The sequence below is a fragment of the Gymnodraco acuticeps genome, unplaced genomic scaffold (genome assembly GCF_902827175.1).
Source record: "Gymnodraco acuticeps unplaced genomic scaffold, fGymAcu1.1, whole genome shotgun sequence".
NCBI classification, from domain to species: Eukaryota; Metazoa; Chordata; class Actinopteri; order Perciformes; family Bathydraconidae; genus Gymnodraco; species Gymnodraco acuticeps.
This window is the reverse complement of record NW_022990274.1, coordinates 4,617,034-4,637,717: the sequence shown is the minus strand read 5'-3', so window position 1 is coordinate 4,637,717 and position 20,684 is coordinate 4,617,034. Positions and strand designations below refer to the sequence as shown.

Sequence of the window (20,684 nt, the reverse complement as noted above, 5' to 3'; positions counted from 1 at the left end):
CGGAGTTCCAAAACACTGTCTATCAGCTGGAAATAGTGCAATTGTGTTACAAGAAATGAAAAGGAGGCGCCTTGTTGGTTTATATCAGGGCTTTTCAATGTTGTGTCAGCATTGACATTGCAACGTGCACTGCAAACGTCAGGCTGCAACATTTGATGCTTGATACAAAATGAAAGCTTGAACGGTTCTCACTTACATTGATGATACCCATATTTAACGGTTCTTGGCAGAGGTGTGGACTCGAGTCACATGACTTGGACTCGAGTCACAAATTTGATGACTTGAGACTCGACTTGACAACATCACAAAACACTTGCGACTCGACTTGAACACCAATGACTCAGGACTTGACTTGGACTTGAGCCTTCTGACTTGAGGTGACTTGATACTTTAATTCAGAGGTCTCCAACATGCCGATCGCGAGCTGCCGCTAGAAGAGTAGACTCCCGTCGGGGAAAGCAGAATCTTCAGCCGCTCCTACTCTTGCTGAGAATCCTTGTAGGCAGGGGCGGGTCTTTATTTAGCTGGGCCACCATGCGGCCAATCATATGCGAGGACACACTAGGATCATACCATTATGTGAAAGAAGGGTGGGGGGCACAGCAGGTGTAGTGGTATAGGCCAGCTGCACAGAGCGACGGGGAGACGGATTTAAATGCAAGCGCGTCGGAAAAAGTCAAGACATTTGCGAAAACCGAAAAAAGAAGCAGCATCTGGCTGCTTTTCAATGATATTGGAGAAAGCAAAGCTGAGTGCAGGATTTGTAAAATGAAAATAACCTTCAGAGCAGGGTTTTTTATTTTGGTAACCACTCAGGATTTATTTTAAGCAGAGAGAAAATGGATTATTAAATTATTAATGTGAGTAATAAAGAGCAATTTGATTATTAAGTATTATTCTGTTGATCAATGTCATTACATTTGGTTAAAAGCACATAATGACTTGTTTATGACTCGTTTTGTCAAAGTTTAGGACTTGGACTTGAACTTGAATTTGAATTTGCCCATCCTGACTTGAGACTTGACTTGGACTTGAGCGCAAAGACTTGAGACTTGACTCGGACTTGCAAAACAATGACTTGGTCCCACCTCTGGTTCTTAGATATATGAAGTTTGTTCCGGCGCAAACTGAAAACTAATCTCTTTCGACTCCACTTCGAGCGTTAGAACTATTAACAAAGCACTTATATACTAATAAAGGACTGGCTTACCTAAAGCCAGTTGAGTAGCACTTGAAATGTTTGGCTCTATGAAACCTGATGTACTTATATGATTCTGTTTTCTTCAAGATTGTGTCTTCCTGGTCGAATGTACTTATTGTAAGTCGCTTTGGATAAAAGCGTCAGCTAAATGTAATGTAATGTTGGTAGTGAGTTGGTTCTGCATTCACAGCGAACCACCAATCCTTATCATTCATGATGAATCAAACAATCCAAGCAGACCCTGATAGCCATTAAACACAACCTGGAAATTAGCCAGTAATACAAAACATGGTTTTTAAAGAGGTTCTGGCTGCAAAAAACCCACAATCATTTGGCTACAGAAAGGATAGAGATGACCAATAATGGGTAGGTTTCATCTGGTGACAATTTCTGATTTAGTATTTTGCAGGAAAAACCAATATCACAATGTTTTTTTCCAATATCATGTAGCCCTACCCTATATCTTTCTGGCAAAATTAATTGTAAAAGTCAAATGTGCACATAGTATGACCACGACACAATACTATAGGTTCACCTTTGGAAGACAAATGGACATACAGAGCTACTCAGGATCACTTCCTCTCCATTCCATATGCCAGAAGCCCCCTGCAGTAAATCAGGAAGCCTGTGTCGCTGATGGTTTGGTTTGCTCACACACAGATGGAACACCCTTTGAAATACCACACAGCGTATTTCCACTGTCCTCCAAAAAAACAAAACACCTCCAACCACTGCACACAGACAAAGCTCCCCCGCTGCTTCAGAAGACATTAGCCCATGACAGTTCTCATGAGGCACCTTGTGCGCTGAAATTAAACAGGAGAGGGAAAATTAATGACCCTCCATAATATATGAGTGGAAAAATGAGCTCAAAAGGTTTCACATCCCCGAAACTAAATCCAGATCCTAAGGGGAATGCTTTCAGACCGGTGCATGTGTGCATCATTGTGCTTTTGTGTAATATGATAACTTTGGCCTTGGGTAAGCAGACAGAAAAAAACATAATGTATACTTGGGTTGCCGATCTGAAACACAGTGAAGGTTCAATATGAATGAGCTTAGGGGAAAATAAAATATGCTGGAAGAACATAAAATACATCATTTCCATTGTTCAAACATATGTTTGAGAAAAATTGTTGGGCGATTAGCGTCCAATATATCAGCGATTGGCTGAGTACATTGCTGTTACGTTTTGTCTCTTTCTTTTTATTGACTATTTAATTGTCTGCCTCCCATGAGAAAAAACTGTGCGAAGATTCGGGATATTTTTACATCTAACTTTGTAAATTAGTGATTTATATTTAGACAAAACCAGAGGGGAACTTTCATTCAGAAGGTGTACAGTTGTATTTTTAAAAGGTTTAATACAAAAACATTTGTAGTTAATTGATTGAGATCTTGTAGGACAAATTTGAATAATGGCAATCATCAGTTGTTGTTCTTGTGTTGTAGTTAGAAAAATGCAACATGTGGCCCAACCACAGTCCACTGCAGGAAAGGGAAAATATTAGATGGTAATTCAATAACTCACAGGCTGCAGTAGTCTAGTGGGCTCTGATGATTTATGAGGGGTTACGTTTCCGGGGAACCGTCATTACTCTTGACTGTGAGTCAGGTGGCCTTCGCACTCATCAGAGTTGGTTTCCCAGAAGTGTTTGTAGGAAGTTGCATCTCCCATTATAGCGTCAGTTGAGCACACATATCAGACACGATCAGTGCAAAATGGCCATTCAGTGTCAACACAGCCTTTATAATACCACAACAACAGCTCCTAAAGGAAAAGTACAAAGGGAAATCTCCCCTTTACTGCTTGACTGCAAAGAAGCATAATCCTAAATACAACCCCCATGCACCACACAGCCACTGTACACCAGTATCAGTCAGTGTGAATGAGATTCCATTGGCACCACCTCCTAAATGCCATTGCTATAGGGAGACATCCACCATACCATGGAGATCGTAAAGACTCTGAAAGCTATGCAGCCGAGACCTTTGTGTCGGACAAATGTAACAGCGGTTCACTTGACTTAGTAAATGCACAACAGGGCCGTTTGGGGGTTGAATCCCTTGAGTTGCATGACATTCCCTCTGCACAATCGGCTTGTGTATTTAGTGTAGCGCATTGGAAGATGTCAGAGCAGAAAGGCCTCACAGACTCATCTGCAGCGATGCCAACTGGCAGCATTGATGTGTTCACTGTCCAAGAGTCCTGATGGCTTACGTGCATGGGCAGTGGAGTAAAGACCCAGTTTACCAGACCAATTTTAACCATAACAAATTAGAATTAGGGTAATAACTTATAATTGATGGATTTTAATATATCCATGTATAATGCATTGTGATAAGTACAACTATGGAGTTTCTAACTGTAAGATATATCTTACGGGTCGTGCACTGATCAACAGATCAGTCAAGAGTCAAGACAAAAAGAACAACAGAAAAATGCTGTTTTGTTCTTATTTTTGCTAATGGCTAAGGTAGCCTGCTGCCCCATGACCTGACTCCAAAAGAGTGGGAAATAATCGACAGATGGATGATATTTTTTTACTTCTAAAAGTCTATATCTTTTTTCTTGTAAATGACAATTTCATTTATTCAAGCCTCTTAACAGTATTTAAATAAGTTGTGGTTGAACTGCTCACAACTCTTTCTCATATGCAGCTAGCGATGGAGTTTACAGGTAGACACTGCTTGGATTTAAGGGGAGATTAAACACTTTTTTGTCTTACTACAACTGATGAGTTGAACACAAACATCTGCCAAAAGTCACATGAGATATTCTCACAGATTTTAAGTACGGGGTATGTATTTATGTTCGCCAATTAAAATGTTATCAAATGTGATGACAGTAATGGGCTGTTCGATCAAGCATGATCATACCACACCCAAACGTTACTATTGAACTGTTTTTCAAGGAATACGTTTTTTAAAAATACGTTTTTTGCACAAAACATAGTTTAAGTTTTATTTAGCCATGAATTGGTTATATTTTCGAATAGAAATGTACCATTAACAACATATCTTTGTATCGATTTTAAACATCAAACAGTTGTTTTCCTTTTCAAATAGTTTACAATAAGTGCTTTTTCTTGCAAATCTTAGTTGTTTAAGTTTCCCAAATTAAACACACATGAACTGACTTTAGTTTGCAGGATTCAAACATTTTGTAATGTGAAGCAATTCTAAACACATTTAAAAAGGCACGGCATGGTCTGAAAGCCACATAAAACCTGTCGATTTAAACCATCAATCTGGTTTTTCTTCTCCATAGCTTTGTTTTCACTGTAATCAATACCAAAGTGTTAATATGAATACACATATGAAGCAATAAGGGGACAATCCCTTTCATCATTGCATGACAATTCTGCAGTTCAACACTCAATTTTAACCTGTTGGCAGAAAAGTTCTCCCATGTCCACAAACCAATCTGCTTTGGTTTGACTGTGCTTCTGCTCTGCCACCTCCCTAATACTGACTCCAGTTATCTTTCCTCATCACCAATAGTAACCACTGTCATCATATCCTACTCCTACATATAAACATCATCATCACCATCATCACTACCCTTTTCCTTTTTTACTGCCCAGCCCACAAACTTCCAGCATGTCCAAATCCGCTGCTTATGTAACCATGCAGATGATTTAGCAACCAGCGAGCCACTTACATGAAAGCCTGTGTGCTGAATGGAGATGAATCACTATTTATTTCCAGTTCAATTAACCTGAAAAGCCTGGCTGTATGTCATCCCTTCATGTATTTACATTATTTTGTTATCTATTGAATGGATGTAAATACTGGTGGATTGTACAGGAGCACTCCTATCTACATTTGATTCATCCATGCAAGTGGATGTCTAAATTGATGGAGTTTGTGTACCAACAGTGTTAATCTATTTTATCCGAGCGATTAAAAAAAAGTTGCGTACTTTAATCCATTTAAACGGCTTTCACGCGTGTCCATGAAGCTTGGATATACCGTTGGCCCCAGAGCTTGAAAATACCTTTACAACACCACTCGACGTACAACCTTACACATCATGAATAAAACCTCTGTAAAGCAAATAAATGATAATCCGAATATGTTATGCATATGGTAGGCTACATGACCATGCACAAAGCGCTTGGATGGACATATGGTGACCAAACCCCACACAACACTGCTGTCTTTTCCACTATATCGCATCCATATGTTTCTCATTCAGCTCCTGACAGAAGCACAATGCAGTTTAATGCAGTTGTGAATGCTCATGCTGCTGCTACGATGGATTAAGGACATTGCATCGTATTGCCTGACTCTGTAAAATATGCACAAACAGTTGACATGACCTGAATAAACACACAGCGATGAACAACACGCATTGTCAACCGCGCTGTTTATTCTGCTCGACGTTTACAGTCGCTCAATGGCTCAGAAAACGTGGAAAATAAAACAGCGTATCGCAAACATTTCACACCCAGCGCGTCCTACCGGAGAGTACAATCCAGCCGCAGCGCAGGGGGGTCAGACCGGGTAAGTTGCAAGGCAATCCCGTAAAGTGGCTCCGGTCCTCGGCTGCGGTGCAGAGCAGCGAACACGGCGGATCTCCGGCTCTCAGTGAGCAGCTGAGGCGGCTGTCAGGTTGACGTCGGGATGCAACCCACTACTTCCTGTTACATCACGGCGAGTACAGCTGAGGAGCTCCCACACTCCACACACTGGAGGGTCAGCCTCCAGATACAATGTGTCGATTGTAATGGTTATGTCACATTAGAGCGGCAACGATTAGTCGAATATAGTTAGATAGATAGTTAATGCTAACTATTTTGGGAATCAATTTCTCCTGCAAAATAATGACTGAAAATGCTGTTTTTCAATTGATCAATTCTGAGGATGACCTTCTTTTATCTGTTTTGTGGTTTACTTTTATGGACTAACAAACCAATACATAATTTTAGACTGAAAAACTAGAATAGGCATTTTCTGACATTTGACAGACCAAACAATCAATCTGTTAATCTAGAAAATAATTTGGAGATTAATTGATGATAATAATGAAAATAATATTGTTGTTCCATTTGAACGTTATTGTAAAGCTTTTGTTTTGTTAACTTCTGTCATTTTAAATGTATACAACTAGATGTAGTCTATTTTGAGAATAGATAATCATGACAGAAAATGCTTTTTTCATCCTATACATTCTGGAGATGTCCCTGTTTTATCTGTTTTGTTGGTTTACATCATATTAAACCGAATATATGATATAAACTATATTGGCAATTTCCACTTTATTCTGAAATGTTACAGACCAAACAATGAATGGATTTATCTGGAAAATAATCAGGAGATTCATCGATTATCAAAATATTTGTTTAGGCACATGTTAATGCCATTGCAAACATATGCTGAGTTCAAAGGTTTAGGCTGAAGCATGAACTTGTTACATATTTACCTTTTTACTTTCATTATTTTGTACGGTTCCGCTTATATTTATTCCCTGAAAATGAAAGAAACTAAATGAAATGTATGTTTCTTTGAATTGACACTCTCCTTAAACAAACAATCTTTACTACTACTTTTACATTTGTTCTCAGTTCGCCGTCAAATGGTGTCCTAAACGTATAGCAGCAGTTCCATTGAGTTTCCTGCATTTTTTTTAAATTCTCAGGGTCCTGCCGTTTTCAAAATGCACATGAAATAACAATGAAAACATGGATTTAGTTTTAGTTTTTTTGAAGTTATGTATTAATTCAGAATATTAGAAGCTAAGACACTCAAATTGGTAACAAAATACACATGGGAAATAAAGCAGATAATTCCGGACGAAAGATAGTTGAACTTTAATATATATATATATATATATATATATATATATATATATACTCTTACATTTCATTACAGCCATTATAATAAAAATATATAGTAAAGTGACAGTGCTGAAAACCTCTTTGAAAACGTACTTTACACAACACCGCCCCCTTCTGTTTTTTCTTACCAACAACACCAGCAGGAGAGCCACAGTGATTTACAAAACTGCATAATATTGATTAAAAATAAAAAAGAGTTCATATTAATTCCGACCAAAATAAAGCAGTCATTACCTTGTTCACAACGATTTATAGCTGTGAGGACATCTTGATGAATCTGTGTGCCTGACATCATTCCCTATCCTGTTGTGGTTGATCCTGGAATACGGATAGCCAGTCGTTTAATCTGCTAATGCTGCTGTTCAAATTGATTAACAATAGCAATACCCTTGAACACAAACACCACGCACTATGCACACACAATACATACTGTAATAAGCATTCATGTTATTGAACGAGAATAATGCTTAAACTTTGGTGTTTCCCACAAAAAAAGATATCAGTATGATTATAACAGTATGGAAGACCGGAGAGGCAAAACAAATTGGTTATCAACTCTCTAAGTCTTAATTAAACAGATTCTCCTTCTGCGTTTGTGACAGAAAAAAGGAAAACATTATGACAGACAAAAACATTTTGCAATATAAAATTGAAAAGGATTCATTGCGTTATATAGTGCATGGAGAAGTTGAAACTCAGAAAACATGAATACACTTCACTTCACTTTTTTTTTCCCACAGACACAGTTGAGAGAACAATCTAGATCAGACTTAAAAATTGAGGATTTCCGTATTGTAGAGCCCTGAAACTGTAAAATCAAAATGACACAATATAACGTTTAAAAACAAGCATTGATACACACAGCATCAGTGTTGAGATCAGCAAGACAAATGTGTCCTTGTCAAGATTAAAACAAAGTAAATAAAGATTATAATTGCATTCAAACTCTACGAGGGAATTCGGTACAATACATGACTTTTATACAAGTACTGCACCCATAGAAAACAATAGATATGAGTAAAGCTAGACTTAGATGGACATAAATACAGGTGGCTCCACAGTGTTGCAGGATCTAATTCAGAGCCAAGTGTTCAGACTGAGCGATTCACGATGCTGTTCAGGTTTTTCTTCCTTATCCGAATCGTCCCTCTCCCATGAGCTGCAACAGAACGGAAATATATCATATTAATTCCATGATTCTTTACCAAAGATTTTCTTGAAGAAGCTAATCTGATTAATATCCTATCAAATGTAATGTGTTTTGGTTTGGACTTAAAGAACAAGCCCTTTAAAAACATAAACTTTGAGAAACTGGGATGTACATTGTAAAATGGTTTCTGATATTTTAAAGACCAAACAATTGATCAACAAATCTAGAATAATTACCACGTACATTTTGTTTTAATCTTTAGTAAAATATGTATGATATTGTAAAACTTTATTTTGTTTTTGTTGTTTTGGACTAAAAAACGTACAAAAATAATATTCTACAATTGAACATGTTAACTGAAGGTGCATGTTATTTCTTTAATAATACTAAATAATTAACTCCAATTCAGTTCTTATAAAATACATTTTGAAAATGCTAATACATGAAATAACCGTACCCTTTCTGCGTTTAATGCACTTGATGATACAGTCTTTCCGGGACTGGAAGTTGTTCTCGTTCCCCTCGCAGCCGCTGTAGTGGAATGCGTGGCATCTCTTGGTATTAGAGTTGAAGGCAAACCTCTTCTCCGCCCCATCACATGTTCCCCTTTCCACCGGACTAAGGCACAGGTCTGTAGGCTTCACCTCTGTAAATCAGGAGTTAGAGACAGAAAAGTTCATATATTGAAATTAGGACTGCATAAACTAATCCTAACCCTAACCCTTTTCTAACCGCAGAAGAAGCTTCAAGTTGTTATGCTCTGCAGGTCTGGAATACAATCCAGACTCAGATGTCTTTTTAAATCATGTCTAAAAACATTTCTACCTACCAGTGCTTTTTCCAGAGATAATTAACAACATTTTCACATTATACTTCTGCACCTCTTGCAGCATTATCTGTATTGACAATGACCATTTTAACTACCCTTAATGTCTTTATTTATTGTCTTCTTTTCATTTTGTTTTATTAAAGTTTTCTTGTGTGCTAATGATAATGTAAAACACTTTGAATTGCCTTTGTATTTGAAATGTGCCATATACTATATATAAACTAACCAAGAAAAAAAGGATGTATATAAATAATAAAATAAACATAAGCATGTATGCTTCCAAAATCATACAAGTTGTGTTAATATGGGGAGACTATCCTGCTAAACAAAATGTATCATAGAGATTATTTACCGCAATATTCCAGAATAAAATATTCCCATTGCTTGTTTGTCAAAGGAGCCCTTGCAATGCTAATTTACGGGTCGGCCTACACCACTCTATTAAATACCCAAGGAAGCCATGTGTCAAGTGTGAAGTTGTTTAGATGAGTGGTTCTCTAAATGGCCTGCAGCAATACCAGAGGCCACTCTGTGGCCAAACAGACACTGCATTAGTCTATGAAATGTTATATCATGATTTACTTGGATCTCTTGGATCCGTTCCATCTTTACTAAAGAGTCATGAAGGAGGCGGAGCACCTAAAGAAGACTCATGTTTCTTTTCATCTACATTTTCTTAGCTTTTAACTCCACACAGGCTCATCTCCTCACCACATAAGCTTCAGTCTGGCTTTGGAATATATTTTTGTCTGGAGGCTCTCAGACTAAAATTAAAAGATTGGAAAAAGAGAGTTGTTATCATGGCTTCCCACAGGATGGTGTTAGCTATCCTCTTTGATTTATTCTCTAGCTGGCTTCATGGTGAGGCACACAGGGAAGCTTGTTAGCAGCCATGAGTGCTCTTTTCCACAACTGCAGGACACATATTTACATACAGGCAAACACTACTGCTAAGGCCCTATACTAAGGCCCCATTTACATGGGAACGCAAACAAAGATGAACCGAATTCGATATAAAAAAAGTCTTCCGTTCAGACGCAATCGGCTCAATAAATGTGTCCGTTCACACGAGACAGCTCGACCCGCTGGAGACGCTGTAGTACATATGCCGGGCCTGTAAGTGGCGCTGTACTTCCGCCACAAAATACACCAAAAGCAGCGAAGAAGACCCCCGAGCATGGTTGCCATGGTTGCCTGGTTGCCCTTCTGTTTATTCTCCACGGTGGATTTAGCAACATGTAGTTCATGTAGTTCTCCATGTCCACTTGTTGCTGATGGTTGTGGTAGAGGAGCTGTAGATTTTGCACTAACATCTGTACAGCAATGAGCAGCAGAGGTGGGGCTATGGCTTCATCGTTATCAGGAAAATGATCGTATAGGACGTACACTCGGACCCGTTATCGCTTGAGGGGTCCGTTTCCGCGGTTCCCTTACGGCCTTGTGTGAACGAACGGGCTATACGAAAGAGAAAAGTAGCAGATACAACCTGAACCGTATCCATGTAAACGGGGCCTAAATGTATTACTAACTTGTTGGGATCAACTTGCATCTATGTCACCTAATGATCTTAACTATCCATCAATATTGATATTATTATTATTATTGATTATAATTATTTAAGAATGTTATACAAGAAGAAATCCTCTGCACTTCAATGAGACAACAATCACCACCATGATATCTGAGGGAGAAACTGGAAAGCTTATTAAAATATAATTTACCAACGTTTTTGTATCATGAACATAAATGGGGCTGTTAACTTGTTTTGCTATAACCCTAACCCCAATCCCAAGACCGAGAAAAACAGATATTTTGATAAACCATAAATCCACTTTAGTTGGTTGAAATGAAACATCACATTGGAATTTGAAAAACCAAAGGAGTGTTATTTTAGGCTTTCAGTTGGAATTTGATTGATATGTTCCTTAAAAAATGTTTTGTCAAAAAACATTCAATTACATTTTTTCAGTCTGCAAGAATTTCACAAGCTTGAATACATTTTTTGAATACCATTTAACTGAAAAACCATTAAGAATTTAATCAAATTCAAAACTGCACAATGTTGAAAAACTTTTATTCTAAGAAAGGGCCAGATGAAAATTGATAGTTGTGGTAGCGGTATCAAATCCTTAACTCAGCGCTGCTTTAGCTTGTTATGCAAATGATCTATCGTCACACAGCTCTAAAATACAGCTTTTCCCAATGGCACTGAGAATGTACATCATCGTATAACCACAAGATGTCAGTATTTTATTTCAACATAGAATATATGCTTGGCAGACCACCATCATACTCAAGATACTGTTTATGACAATTATCTAATGCCTTCAAACTTTAAATGCCCCAATTTAATTTCAGCAGTAAAAAAATCATCTGATATTGATGACTGATATGAATTGTTAAAAATATATCCTCTAAATCTGTCAAATGTAAGTTCTTGAGGTGTTTTACTTTGATGCCAGCATTGTTTCTGAAATATATTATTGTGCTGGAGATCTCATGGCGGAAATAAAGAACATAGACTGGTTGCGGAGGCAGCACTGAGGCGAACTTATCCTGAATCTTCCCCTCACTATATTTCCTGACAAGAAGGAAATTGGATTCTTAAAAATGATAACTCTCTTGAATGAGTTCAGGGAAGCAGTCCAGGTGAGTGCTCTCTTGTTGGGTACAAAAGAGCCCTGAACGATGATATATATTCCCTTGCTACTAATTTACCAAAAAAATGGTAAGTGGGAATACGTAACAAATTGTAGGAAGGAGAAGCTACAGTATGCATTTCGATGTTGCCCTTTGCCTCGCACTGCGGAAGTAATTTTGCAAGCTGTCTACCATCTATGCATCACTGCAGCTGGAGTTATTATTTTATTAAAGTGAAGTTATTGGCAAGACACAATGGTTAATTAAAATAACTGGAGCTTAATTGGAGTTATAAACATAACTGAGAAATTCAGCATGGACTGGTTGCTACTCTGAAGACAGGATGATAGATTTGATTATGCTTAACAACAGTTCATGTATCCAAAATGTCTGCTGCTCTGGGACTTCTGTTATGAACTGCATGTACTGCTTCTGGCTTTCTTCCTCGCTGTCTACATTGTGATGAGACAGAAAAAGGACATCTCATCTTACATTTCTTCAGAAATCTTGAAGGTGAATGGATTTAAAAACTGTTATCAGCAACTCAGTATAATTCATAATAATAATTCCTTACATTTATTATAGCGCTTTTCCAGATGCTCAAAGCGCTTTACAAATACACATTACACACATGTAACGGTCATGTACTGTGGACAATACCAACAGGAGTGAATTCAGGTGAAGTGTCTTGCCCAAGGACACAACGGACTGGGTTTCGAACTGGAGTTTCCCAACGCCACCCTTGATCTGATGATCAATGCACAGCCCACTGCGCCACTCCGTCCCGTCCCAGTATGCTTATATCTGATTGACTTGTTTCCTTTTGTGCATTATCCCCCGGAAGACAGGTAATCTAATTTCGAACATAAGCGCCTGCAGATTAATTCCATACAAAGTTATGATACACCACATTTAGGCAAGATACTGTACACGATGAATAAATCCCTGTTTTGGCTATCTCTGCCGCCATCTTGACTGGACAATTGTGTGCAATTCAATTCTTCTTTGTTTGGGAGGTGAGAGAGAAGCACACCTGGTGGAAATCACTGAATAATCTTTCGTGTTCAGATAGAAAGCAGCAATAATGTTTTCCTTAAATCTAATGCAGGATTGTTTTGCAGTCCTAATTGCTAAACACTGCTTATGTACCAACTGTACAGACGTTAGCTGTAAGCTAGTTAGTAGCACATGCACCAGCTGTGTGTGTGTTTTTTGTTATGTTGATATATATTATTTCTTACCTTTTGGCTCTGGATTAGTGACATTTGCTTGCACCTGAGGTTCAGCTACAGTTGATTCCCCTGAGAAACAAAGTCATATGTCAAGGGATCTGTCGTTTGTCATAATAGTTAGCTTAGCATGAAGACTGCATGCAGACAAAAAAAAACTGTTTATCCATCTGCCCAACACTTCAATGTACCAACTCTACCATGTTTCATGGCAATTTCAATCTCGCTTCAACTACATGCAAACTTTTGTCTGTCAAGCTGTTGTTTGATTCTCCAACAAGACATCTGGTATCCCTTGCCAGTCTTTATGCTAAGCTATGCTAATTGGCTGCTGGCATGAGATCCATACTCCATCCACAGAGACATACTTGGTATCGCTCTTTTACAATGCATTACATTTCATTGAGCTGATGCTTTTATCCAAAGCAACTTACAATATTTAGAATAAACCATAAAGATACAAACTCAGATCAACAACAACACTGCAGATACATATAGTATTGTAATTGGAATGAAAGCAGATCATTCAAATTACACATGTTGCAAAACTACACTTTTTTAAATGTGTTTGATTGATTTACTTGAACACACAAACAAGTTTTTGATTGAAAGAAGTTGATCTGATGACAAATTCTTAGAATGATATTGAAAATGATATTTTACTAGTTTAATTCTGTGTTTTAGACAAGAACAACAAGTATCAACACTTTTACTTGAAGTATAGTGTGGTGTACATTCAGTCCTACCAGTTATCCTGGTCGGCTGCACAATGTCAGATCTTCTCGCAGACATTATGTGGCCTTCTGGTGCCTCAGTGGGTTCTGCTATATTAACGAAAATAAATAGAAAAAGTAACATCAAAGAACATCTGTCTCTCTCCACAGCTATCTATGAAACATGAATCAAAGGAATCCATGCCTATATTTAGAACAGATTTAATTAAATCCGGACGATCAATCATCATTAAAGCAAGATTAATCTCATCAGTGTCAGACTGGAAAGGGTGTTCTGCAAACACATATAAAATACTAAAAAAACAGACAGAGGCATCAATCTGAAATTGTTATCTACTTATCGAAAGAAAAAAGCTTTTCCAATCGATTTTCAGTCCATGGGCTGTTTGCAGAATTGGTCACACTCGAGCAAATTACTCGTTATTTTCTGCGACTATTTCAATATCTAAATTACTTTGAAGTTGTGCCTAAGTGTGGAATAATTGAGTGTTCCTTGTCCAATTTAAAACGATTCAAATACTAAATCAAGGTGGGATGTGATTTCATGGTCAGCTAAGACTCATTCAAAAGTAAATTTTCAGACAACTATTTCAATCATGTCACCAATACGAAATGAGTTTGGCTTGCATGCCTTTGAGGTAATGTCAGCGAAATAAAATATTTTCTGTCACAGCTTACTTATAAGGTTTAGGTGTAGACACTTTGGTTCCTATTAGGCCATAGAGTAACAAGTTTATTTTTCCTCTTTTGAGATACAGTCAATTTCCCACCACATGACAATGTCTTTGGAGCATTCACAGCTGCTGGACACAATAACTGTCCAGATGTAATTATTGTTTCGGAATAGAACCTAATAATGTGGGTGTTTGGACAGCTTGGCTGTTTGCCCGCCTTTACTGTAAAAGGATTACAAGTTCAATCTGGCCTACCTGGGTTCTGACATTTGGCCTGGCAGTCCGCCATGCTTCTGAAGTTGTTGGCATTGCCAAAGCAGCCGCCGTAAAATAAATGCTTGCACTGCTGACTCATGCTGTCGAAGAAGTATCGCGTCAGGAGTCCTCGACAGGGACCAGGAGCCTCGGGTAGGTGACACGGGCTCTTGTCATCTAGGAAAGAGAGAGGCAGAAAAATGTTTAGCAACTAAGAAAATAAACTATGAATTATTGTGTCTGTCGCTTAATGAATAAATAGTAAATATCACATTTAAGTGCACAGCAGCTCATGGTTTTACCTTGTCTTCAACCTGGGCTGAAATATAACTTTTCTGCTGAGTTATTGAACTTATAGATATAACTTTCCTTTTCCTTATGTTATTTGGACAAAGTCAGGCACAGTTCTTCACTAATTTAACCCTAACCCAGGTTAAAAAAAAGAAACCTGTCCGCTGCGAGGAGCGGACAGGTTTCCGGGTCGGCGATACAGCGAGAACAAGCGAAACTCATCCTGAGCACACACAAACACTCGAAGTAAAAACAATAAGTGTGGCTTGATATTGAGTAGGAAAAAGGTTTATAACGCTGTGAGAATGGGTCTGCGGAGAGCATTTCTCCGCAATCCTAACTCGTCTAATACCAGCGTTCAGGGTGCTCTATAAGTCAATGGGGACTCCCTGTTAGTTAGCCAAGGGATCCTGGTGTGTGAGGTGCTCCGCGGATTGGTCCATTTGGGCCAATCTGGTCATTTGTTGTTTATTTGGGTTTTCACACGTCACAGATCCCAGGAAGCAAACAATGGAAAATGAGAAATGTCCAACGAGGCGTTCTGGGGCAGCATAGACAGGTATTTTCTGTGTTAGAGTTTTACTCGCTACAGGGTGTACTTTGAGGGTTTGTGACTCTGCAGACCGTTTACATGCAGAAAAACCTTCATAACACACAAGGGGACAGGTAATAACTGGAAAAGCATGACATGGGCCCTTTAATATGCATCATCACTGTTGATTTTTTGGATGTAGTTAAGGTTAAACACGTGTATATGCAGTCACCTTGCCCCTTTTGAACATGACTGAAACTATTTGAGAATTTTAATTTTTTGTATACCTTAAAAGTTTAAAAATATATATATTTTGCTTCTCTTTGTTATTATTATTATTATTATTAATTATTATTATTATTAGTTTTGTTTCTAACATGTTCAATAAATTGACTAATGAAAAAACCTACTACGGTCAAGTCCCGGATCCAGTACAAAACACTCCTCCTCAAGTACAAGTCTCTCCATGCCCTCGCCCCCCAGTACTTGGTGGACCTCCTCCACCCCTACCCCCCTTCTCTGAATCTGCGGTGCTCTGCTTTTGAGTCCCCACTCTCGCCTCCGATCTGTTTGAGACATGGCGTTCAGTGTTGCAGCTCCCACCCTCTGGAACGTTCTTTCCGCTGAGTTCTGCAATGCTGCCTCCCTGGACATTTTCATTGCCTCCCTGGACATCACTAAAAACTCACCTGGTCACCATGGCCTTTGACCCCTAACCCATCACAGTCCCCCTGCTGCCTTTGATTGTTTTGTTTTGTTGTCTGTCCTTACCATATGTAAAGCAGCCTTGGGTCCCTTGAAAGGCTCTATATAAATTAAATATATTATTATTATTACTACCATTTTAGGCTATATAATATTTGTATTAATAGAACTTCCAATATAAAATAGCCATTCTTTGAATAATAATTTCCTTTCCTGAACCACCAATTGTTTTCTTTATGCGTCATTGGTATATATACACCCTATATGTACATCTAATTTATCTAGACAAGGTGACTGTCTTGAATCTGAAGGCCACAAGACTCAACTACAATTATGTATCTTTTCAAGTTTCTCCCCCACTTTAAAACATAACTTTGCGCCCATGGCAGCACCAAAATAAACACTTAGGGAGGAAAGATATAGCCACTCAAAGTCTGTAAACAGTACAAGGTCCAGTAAATGAACCGCAGGCTATGACACACTTTGCAATCACTGGCCACTCTGTCACAGCTTGCCCACTTCCTGTCTCCCAGGCAGTACAGGGACATTTCCACTCCAGTCAGGTTTCAGATACACTCCTGATTTTCCTCTAGCTCAAAGTGAAGCCTTCCTGCAAGAACTTTTTTTTTATCCCCAGTGATTCACATCACGTCATGTCTTCCTTCTTTGCCTTCCTTTCTGTCTTCTACACATTACTGTACTTCAGCTCTGGTTCCCGATGTTTCACTTCTGAAAACCTTTTGCATATATTATCACCCTCAGGTCTTGGAGTTTCAGAATCAGGGCAATGTCCTTCTGAGCAAGAGTTTCATGTTCTTCTAAATTCTGCATCTTTTATTGTGTAAGATTCTTGTAATAGTACGTTTTTGTCTCTCTTGTCTGACTTTCTTTTCGTGGCGATCTTATCATTTAGAAATCCATCCTTTTGGGGTTTGAAAGGGAAATGTAAAAGTTAGATATTACTTGTACTTTATTTCTATTGTACAAACTCCATTCAGATTGTCTTTAATTGAAAATATGTAACTTCAAATGGTATTTTCCTCAACAATGTAGAGCACTGAACAGCACTGACAGCAGAGTTGGTCTGGAGCGATGTTAGAAACCAAAAAAATGTACAAGCTGATGACAGGCTCATGCTTGAATTGACTTGGTAACATGATTGCAACCATGGTGGCAAATGAATCAATTGCAGTGGACTGTTTGGGTTTGTCAACCAAGACATGTTCAACCACAGAAGCTGTGACAAGTTGATTAATGTTTTGCCAACAGCATATTACAGTCTTTGCATCCCACCACGGTAAGTATACAGTGGGCTACTGGGTTGTATGGTCCAACACACAGATATACAATCATTTATCAAAACATATTGCGGTTTTAAGTCCAGACATTCCAGTCTTTGCAATGTGGAAGTCTTCATAATGACATCACATTTGAAACGACAATGATGAGGCATTTCACTTTAGAGTAGTCCAGAGGTGAAATCCTTAAGTAAACCTCTTGAACCCCAAGCCAAGTCAAACCATCAGAAGATTGGTTGGTCAAGTATACAGTACGAACACATACAAAACATAATCACATTATGCAACAATCTTGATAGATCACAGGGACAAGCTCTTGCCGCAATGCGGGATCACTTCTAATGAAGACATACACCACCCAATGCCAAAAACACAAGGTGTTTAGGTGCTAGATCGCAAGCGCAATTACAGGCTATACAATGCTGCGTCAACAAAATAGACTTTGAGTGTTTTATCCTCTATTACGGTCTGAAAGTAAGGAACTCAAAGGCTGTGATCAGGACAGTTCAATAAAGTCTGGGCATTCCTTGGGACTTGCCTATAGCAGAGGTCAGAGAGCTGTAGCTGACTCACCCCAATAACTCTGATGACCACGGACAAGCAGACTCTGGTTCCCAAGCCCAGCCACAAACAGAAGGAAAGAACAGTGACGAATGACTTCTAACCTCGTCTGAAGAAACTCATGTGAACCCAAACATGAGTTTCCAAACATGAGTTTGGGTTCACCCAAACAAAGATAGGTAGATAGATAGATAGATAGATAGATAGATAGATAGATAGATAGATGGATAGATGGATAGATAGATAGATAGATAGATAGATAGATTTTTGGTTATTTCATGCTATATTATCCATCCCCAACAACATTTTGTGATAAACGTGTCTGCATTTTGGTTAGATATAAGTCCAAAGAGTACATCATTTTCCACAGGTAAAATTAAGAAGTGGTTACTTCTTTCTACACTCTTTAAAACTTTCAAACCAAACTTTGTGATTCTTGGAACATTGGAAATACTAACAAAGACGCTTGTTATTAGTTTTTTATTTAGTTAGTGTCGGATTTAAGTGGGTGTAAGTAGGTTATTTGCCTGTTGGGAAAGGGGCTTAAGACATGTAGCCGTCATGGATTTACTACAAGGCAACAATTAGCTGAGCAGATATTGGGATTCACTTCAATCACCCTTGTTAGGAACTAAATTAGTATTCAATTGCAACTTCTGATTAAACACAATGTGTCCTAACAGCTGCCGGAGGATGTCTTACATCAGCTACAAACTCACTATCTGTTTTCTCTGCTAAGTCTTTGAGTAACCACACTCTACTGAAGGGTGACCATGATTAAAAGGCTACCGTTGTAGCATCTGAAAAGAAGTGACTTTGACTTAATACCACTGGGCAAAGATACATGTCCAAGGACTTTCTAGAGCAACGGAGCAATGAATAATTCAGAAACAATTCTCTATCGGAGCTGTGAAGGTGGAAGAGGTGATACAGCTCCTTTTTCAATCGCTTGTCATACTGTCCATTGTTTCCCAAAGAGTTTTGACTGCTTTCCAGTAACAACCTCAATATTTAATTCAGACAGTGTTCTACATTTAAGAAGGGCTCGGATGATTGTGTAAGAGAGAGAGCCTTGTTTGTTCAAGAAAAAAAAAGATTCATTTTCATTTTAGTCTCCTTCCCAGAAAGATGAGATTTTAGAACAATAAATTGCAAACTAGCAATGTTTACACTACACTTTGTGTGAACCCATCCATCTCTTATCTCTTCACTGGCTCAATTGATTGTTAATCTATTTTTCTTACAGCTTTTTCTTCAGTATACAGGATTTGATCAAATTATGAAATGTTTTCTTTGTTTCTGCCTCTAAAAGTGCTGACACAATCTTGGCCAGGAATCCTCTTGAAACAAAGATGACTGATCTCTAATGGAATAGAAATGCAAGAAAAATAAATGAACTCATGCATAAAAGTAACAGTTCTAACTGAATGGAGACAGAATCAATCGAATCACATAGAAAGACACTGACATCACCAACAATATAAGTCAAACTATATATTTTTTATAAAAAGGACTACGATATTTATGTTACAATGTTATTGTTTGAATTGTGTTATTGTGTTATTGGTGAGTAAATAACAGTGTGTTATTTTGAAAATAATAACAAATTAGAAGGAAAAAAATATTGAAAAATACAAATGTCAGTATTCTGAGGCTCTGAGCCCCATTTATTTTCCTCACAGACGGCAACAAAAGTCCGAAATTATACGATTTAAAAAAAAAGCAATAATTGTGGCTTGATATTGAGTAAGAACATGTTTATATGAACCACACCGCTTCCGGTCTTCCACGACCCGACCGGAGAAAAATACGTGTTGCAGGCACGAAACACATTACCAGTAGAAATACATTGCTTTTAAAATCGTCTGTGCAACACGAAAAAAAGGGGGAAATCGTGTTGGTGAACACGAATCAATAGATTAAAAATCGTGTTGGTGAACACGAAATGCCATGAGACTGGGTTGGTTCAAGAGCTGTAAAAGGGTCAACCAACCAAAGAGTTTGGAACACAATGCTTATGACTAATTGGGGTGTCAGTAAAACAGCAGGGTGGGAGGGAAAAGGAACCCCAGTCAGAAAGACAGAATGTTCCTCACATTGGAGTGTGACCTTTACAAGAACATTCTGTCCGAGGCCATGTAATGATGTGTAAGAAACAGGAGAAGATATGGCTAACCAATGCTAGAGTCATTCGAAGTGTGTGTGCTGTTTGTAGAGTTCAAATGTAATTGATGATAAAGGCCCCGCTACACAGGATGGGTCAAATTGCAATGTGTGAAAATATGTTGGCACTTGAGATCTGTTATCTGTGAGCTACAGTAGTGATGACATGTTCAAATGACAGTGGCAGTAGCCATCTTTCATGAAAAAGTCTAGCTGCACAAACAATCTAAAGTGCAAGTCAACATTATAGTCAGGGCTGGCTGGCTGGTGGGCAGTGAGCACTATTTCGCTGACGTTGTCCGTGTCAACAGGAGTGACAGTCCGCACACACACAAGACCGCAATTATGGCAGAAGCAAAAAAGCCCAAAATATATAATTTTCACTCCGAGTGGGAGGATGATTATTTTTGTATCTATTCCAATTCAAAGTCCATCTGTCTCATCTGCATTGCGAGCGTGGCTTTATCGAAGAAGAGTAATTTAGGAGCGGCATTTCAAAACAGTGCACAAACGCTACGAGACGGAATTCCCTCCTAATTCTGCCCTACGCTCCCAAAAGGGGAGGGGCCTGAGAGCACA

At 38.4% G+C, this 20,684-nt stretch overlaps 2 protein-coding genes across 2 annotated transcripts in view; both read right to left on the bottom strand.

Annotated features, from left to right (window-relative positions):
* calcrla (calcitonin receptor-like a) overlaps nucleotides 1-5,839 on the bottom strand; it is a 57,643-nt gene extending 51,804 nt beyond the window's left edge. Inside the window, exon 1 of the mRNA XM_034221494.1 lies at nucleotides 5,669-5,839. The gene's annotated coding sequence lies outside the window, so the exon portion shown is untranslated. The remainder of the gene's footprint in view (nucleotides 1-5,668) is intronic.
* Nucleotides 5,840-7,458: 1,619 nt separating this feature from the next.
* The window catches only part of tfpia (tissue factor pathway inhibitor a), a 66,175-nt gene continuing 52,949 nt past the window's right edge, over nucleotides 7,459-20,684 (bottom strand). Inside the window, exons 3-7 of the mRNA XM_034221509.1 lie at nucleotides 14,556-14,732; nucleotides 13,639-13,716; nucleotides 12,905-12,964; nucleotides 8,652-8,840; nucleotides 7,459-8,203 (exon numbers count right to left, since the gene is read on the bottom strand). Coding sequence (XP_034077400.1) covers nucleotides 8,136-8,203; nucleotides 8,652-8,840; nucleotides 12,905-12,964; nucleotides 13,639-13,716; nucleotides 14,556-14,732 — 572 coding nt within the window. The 3' untranslated portion in view covers nucleotides 7,459-8,135. The remainder of the gene's footprint in view (nucleotides 8,204-8,651; nucleotides 8,841-12,904; nucleotides 12,965-13,638; nucleotides 13,717-14,555; nucleotides 14,733-20,684) is intronic.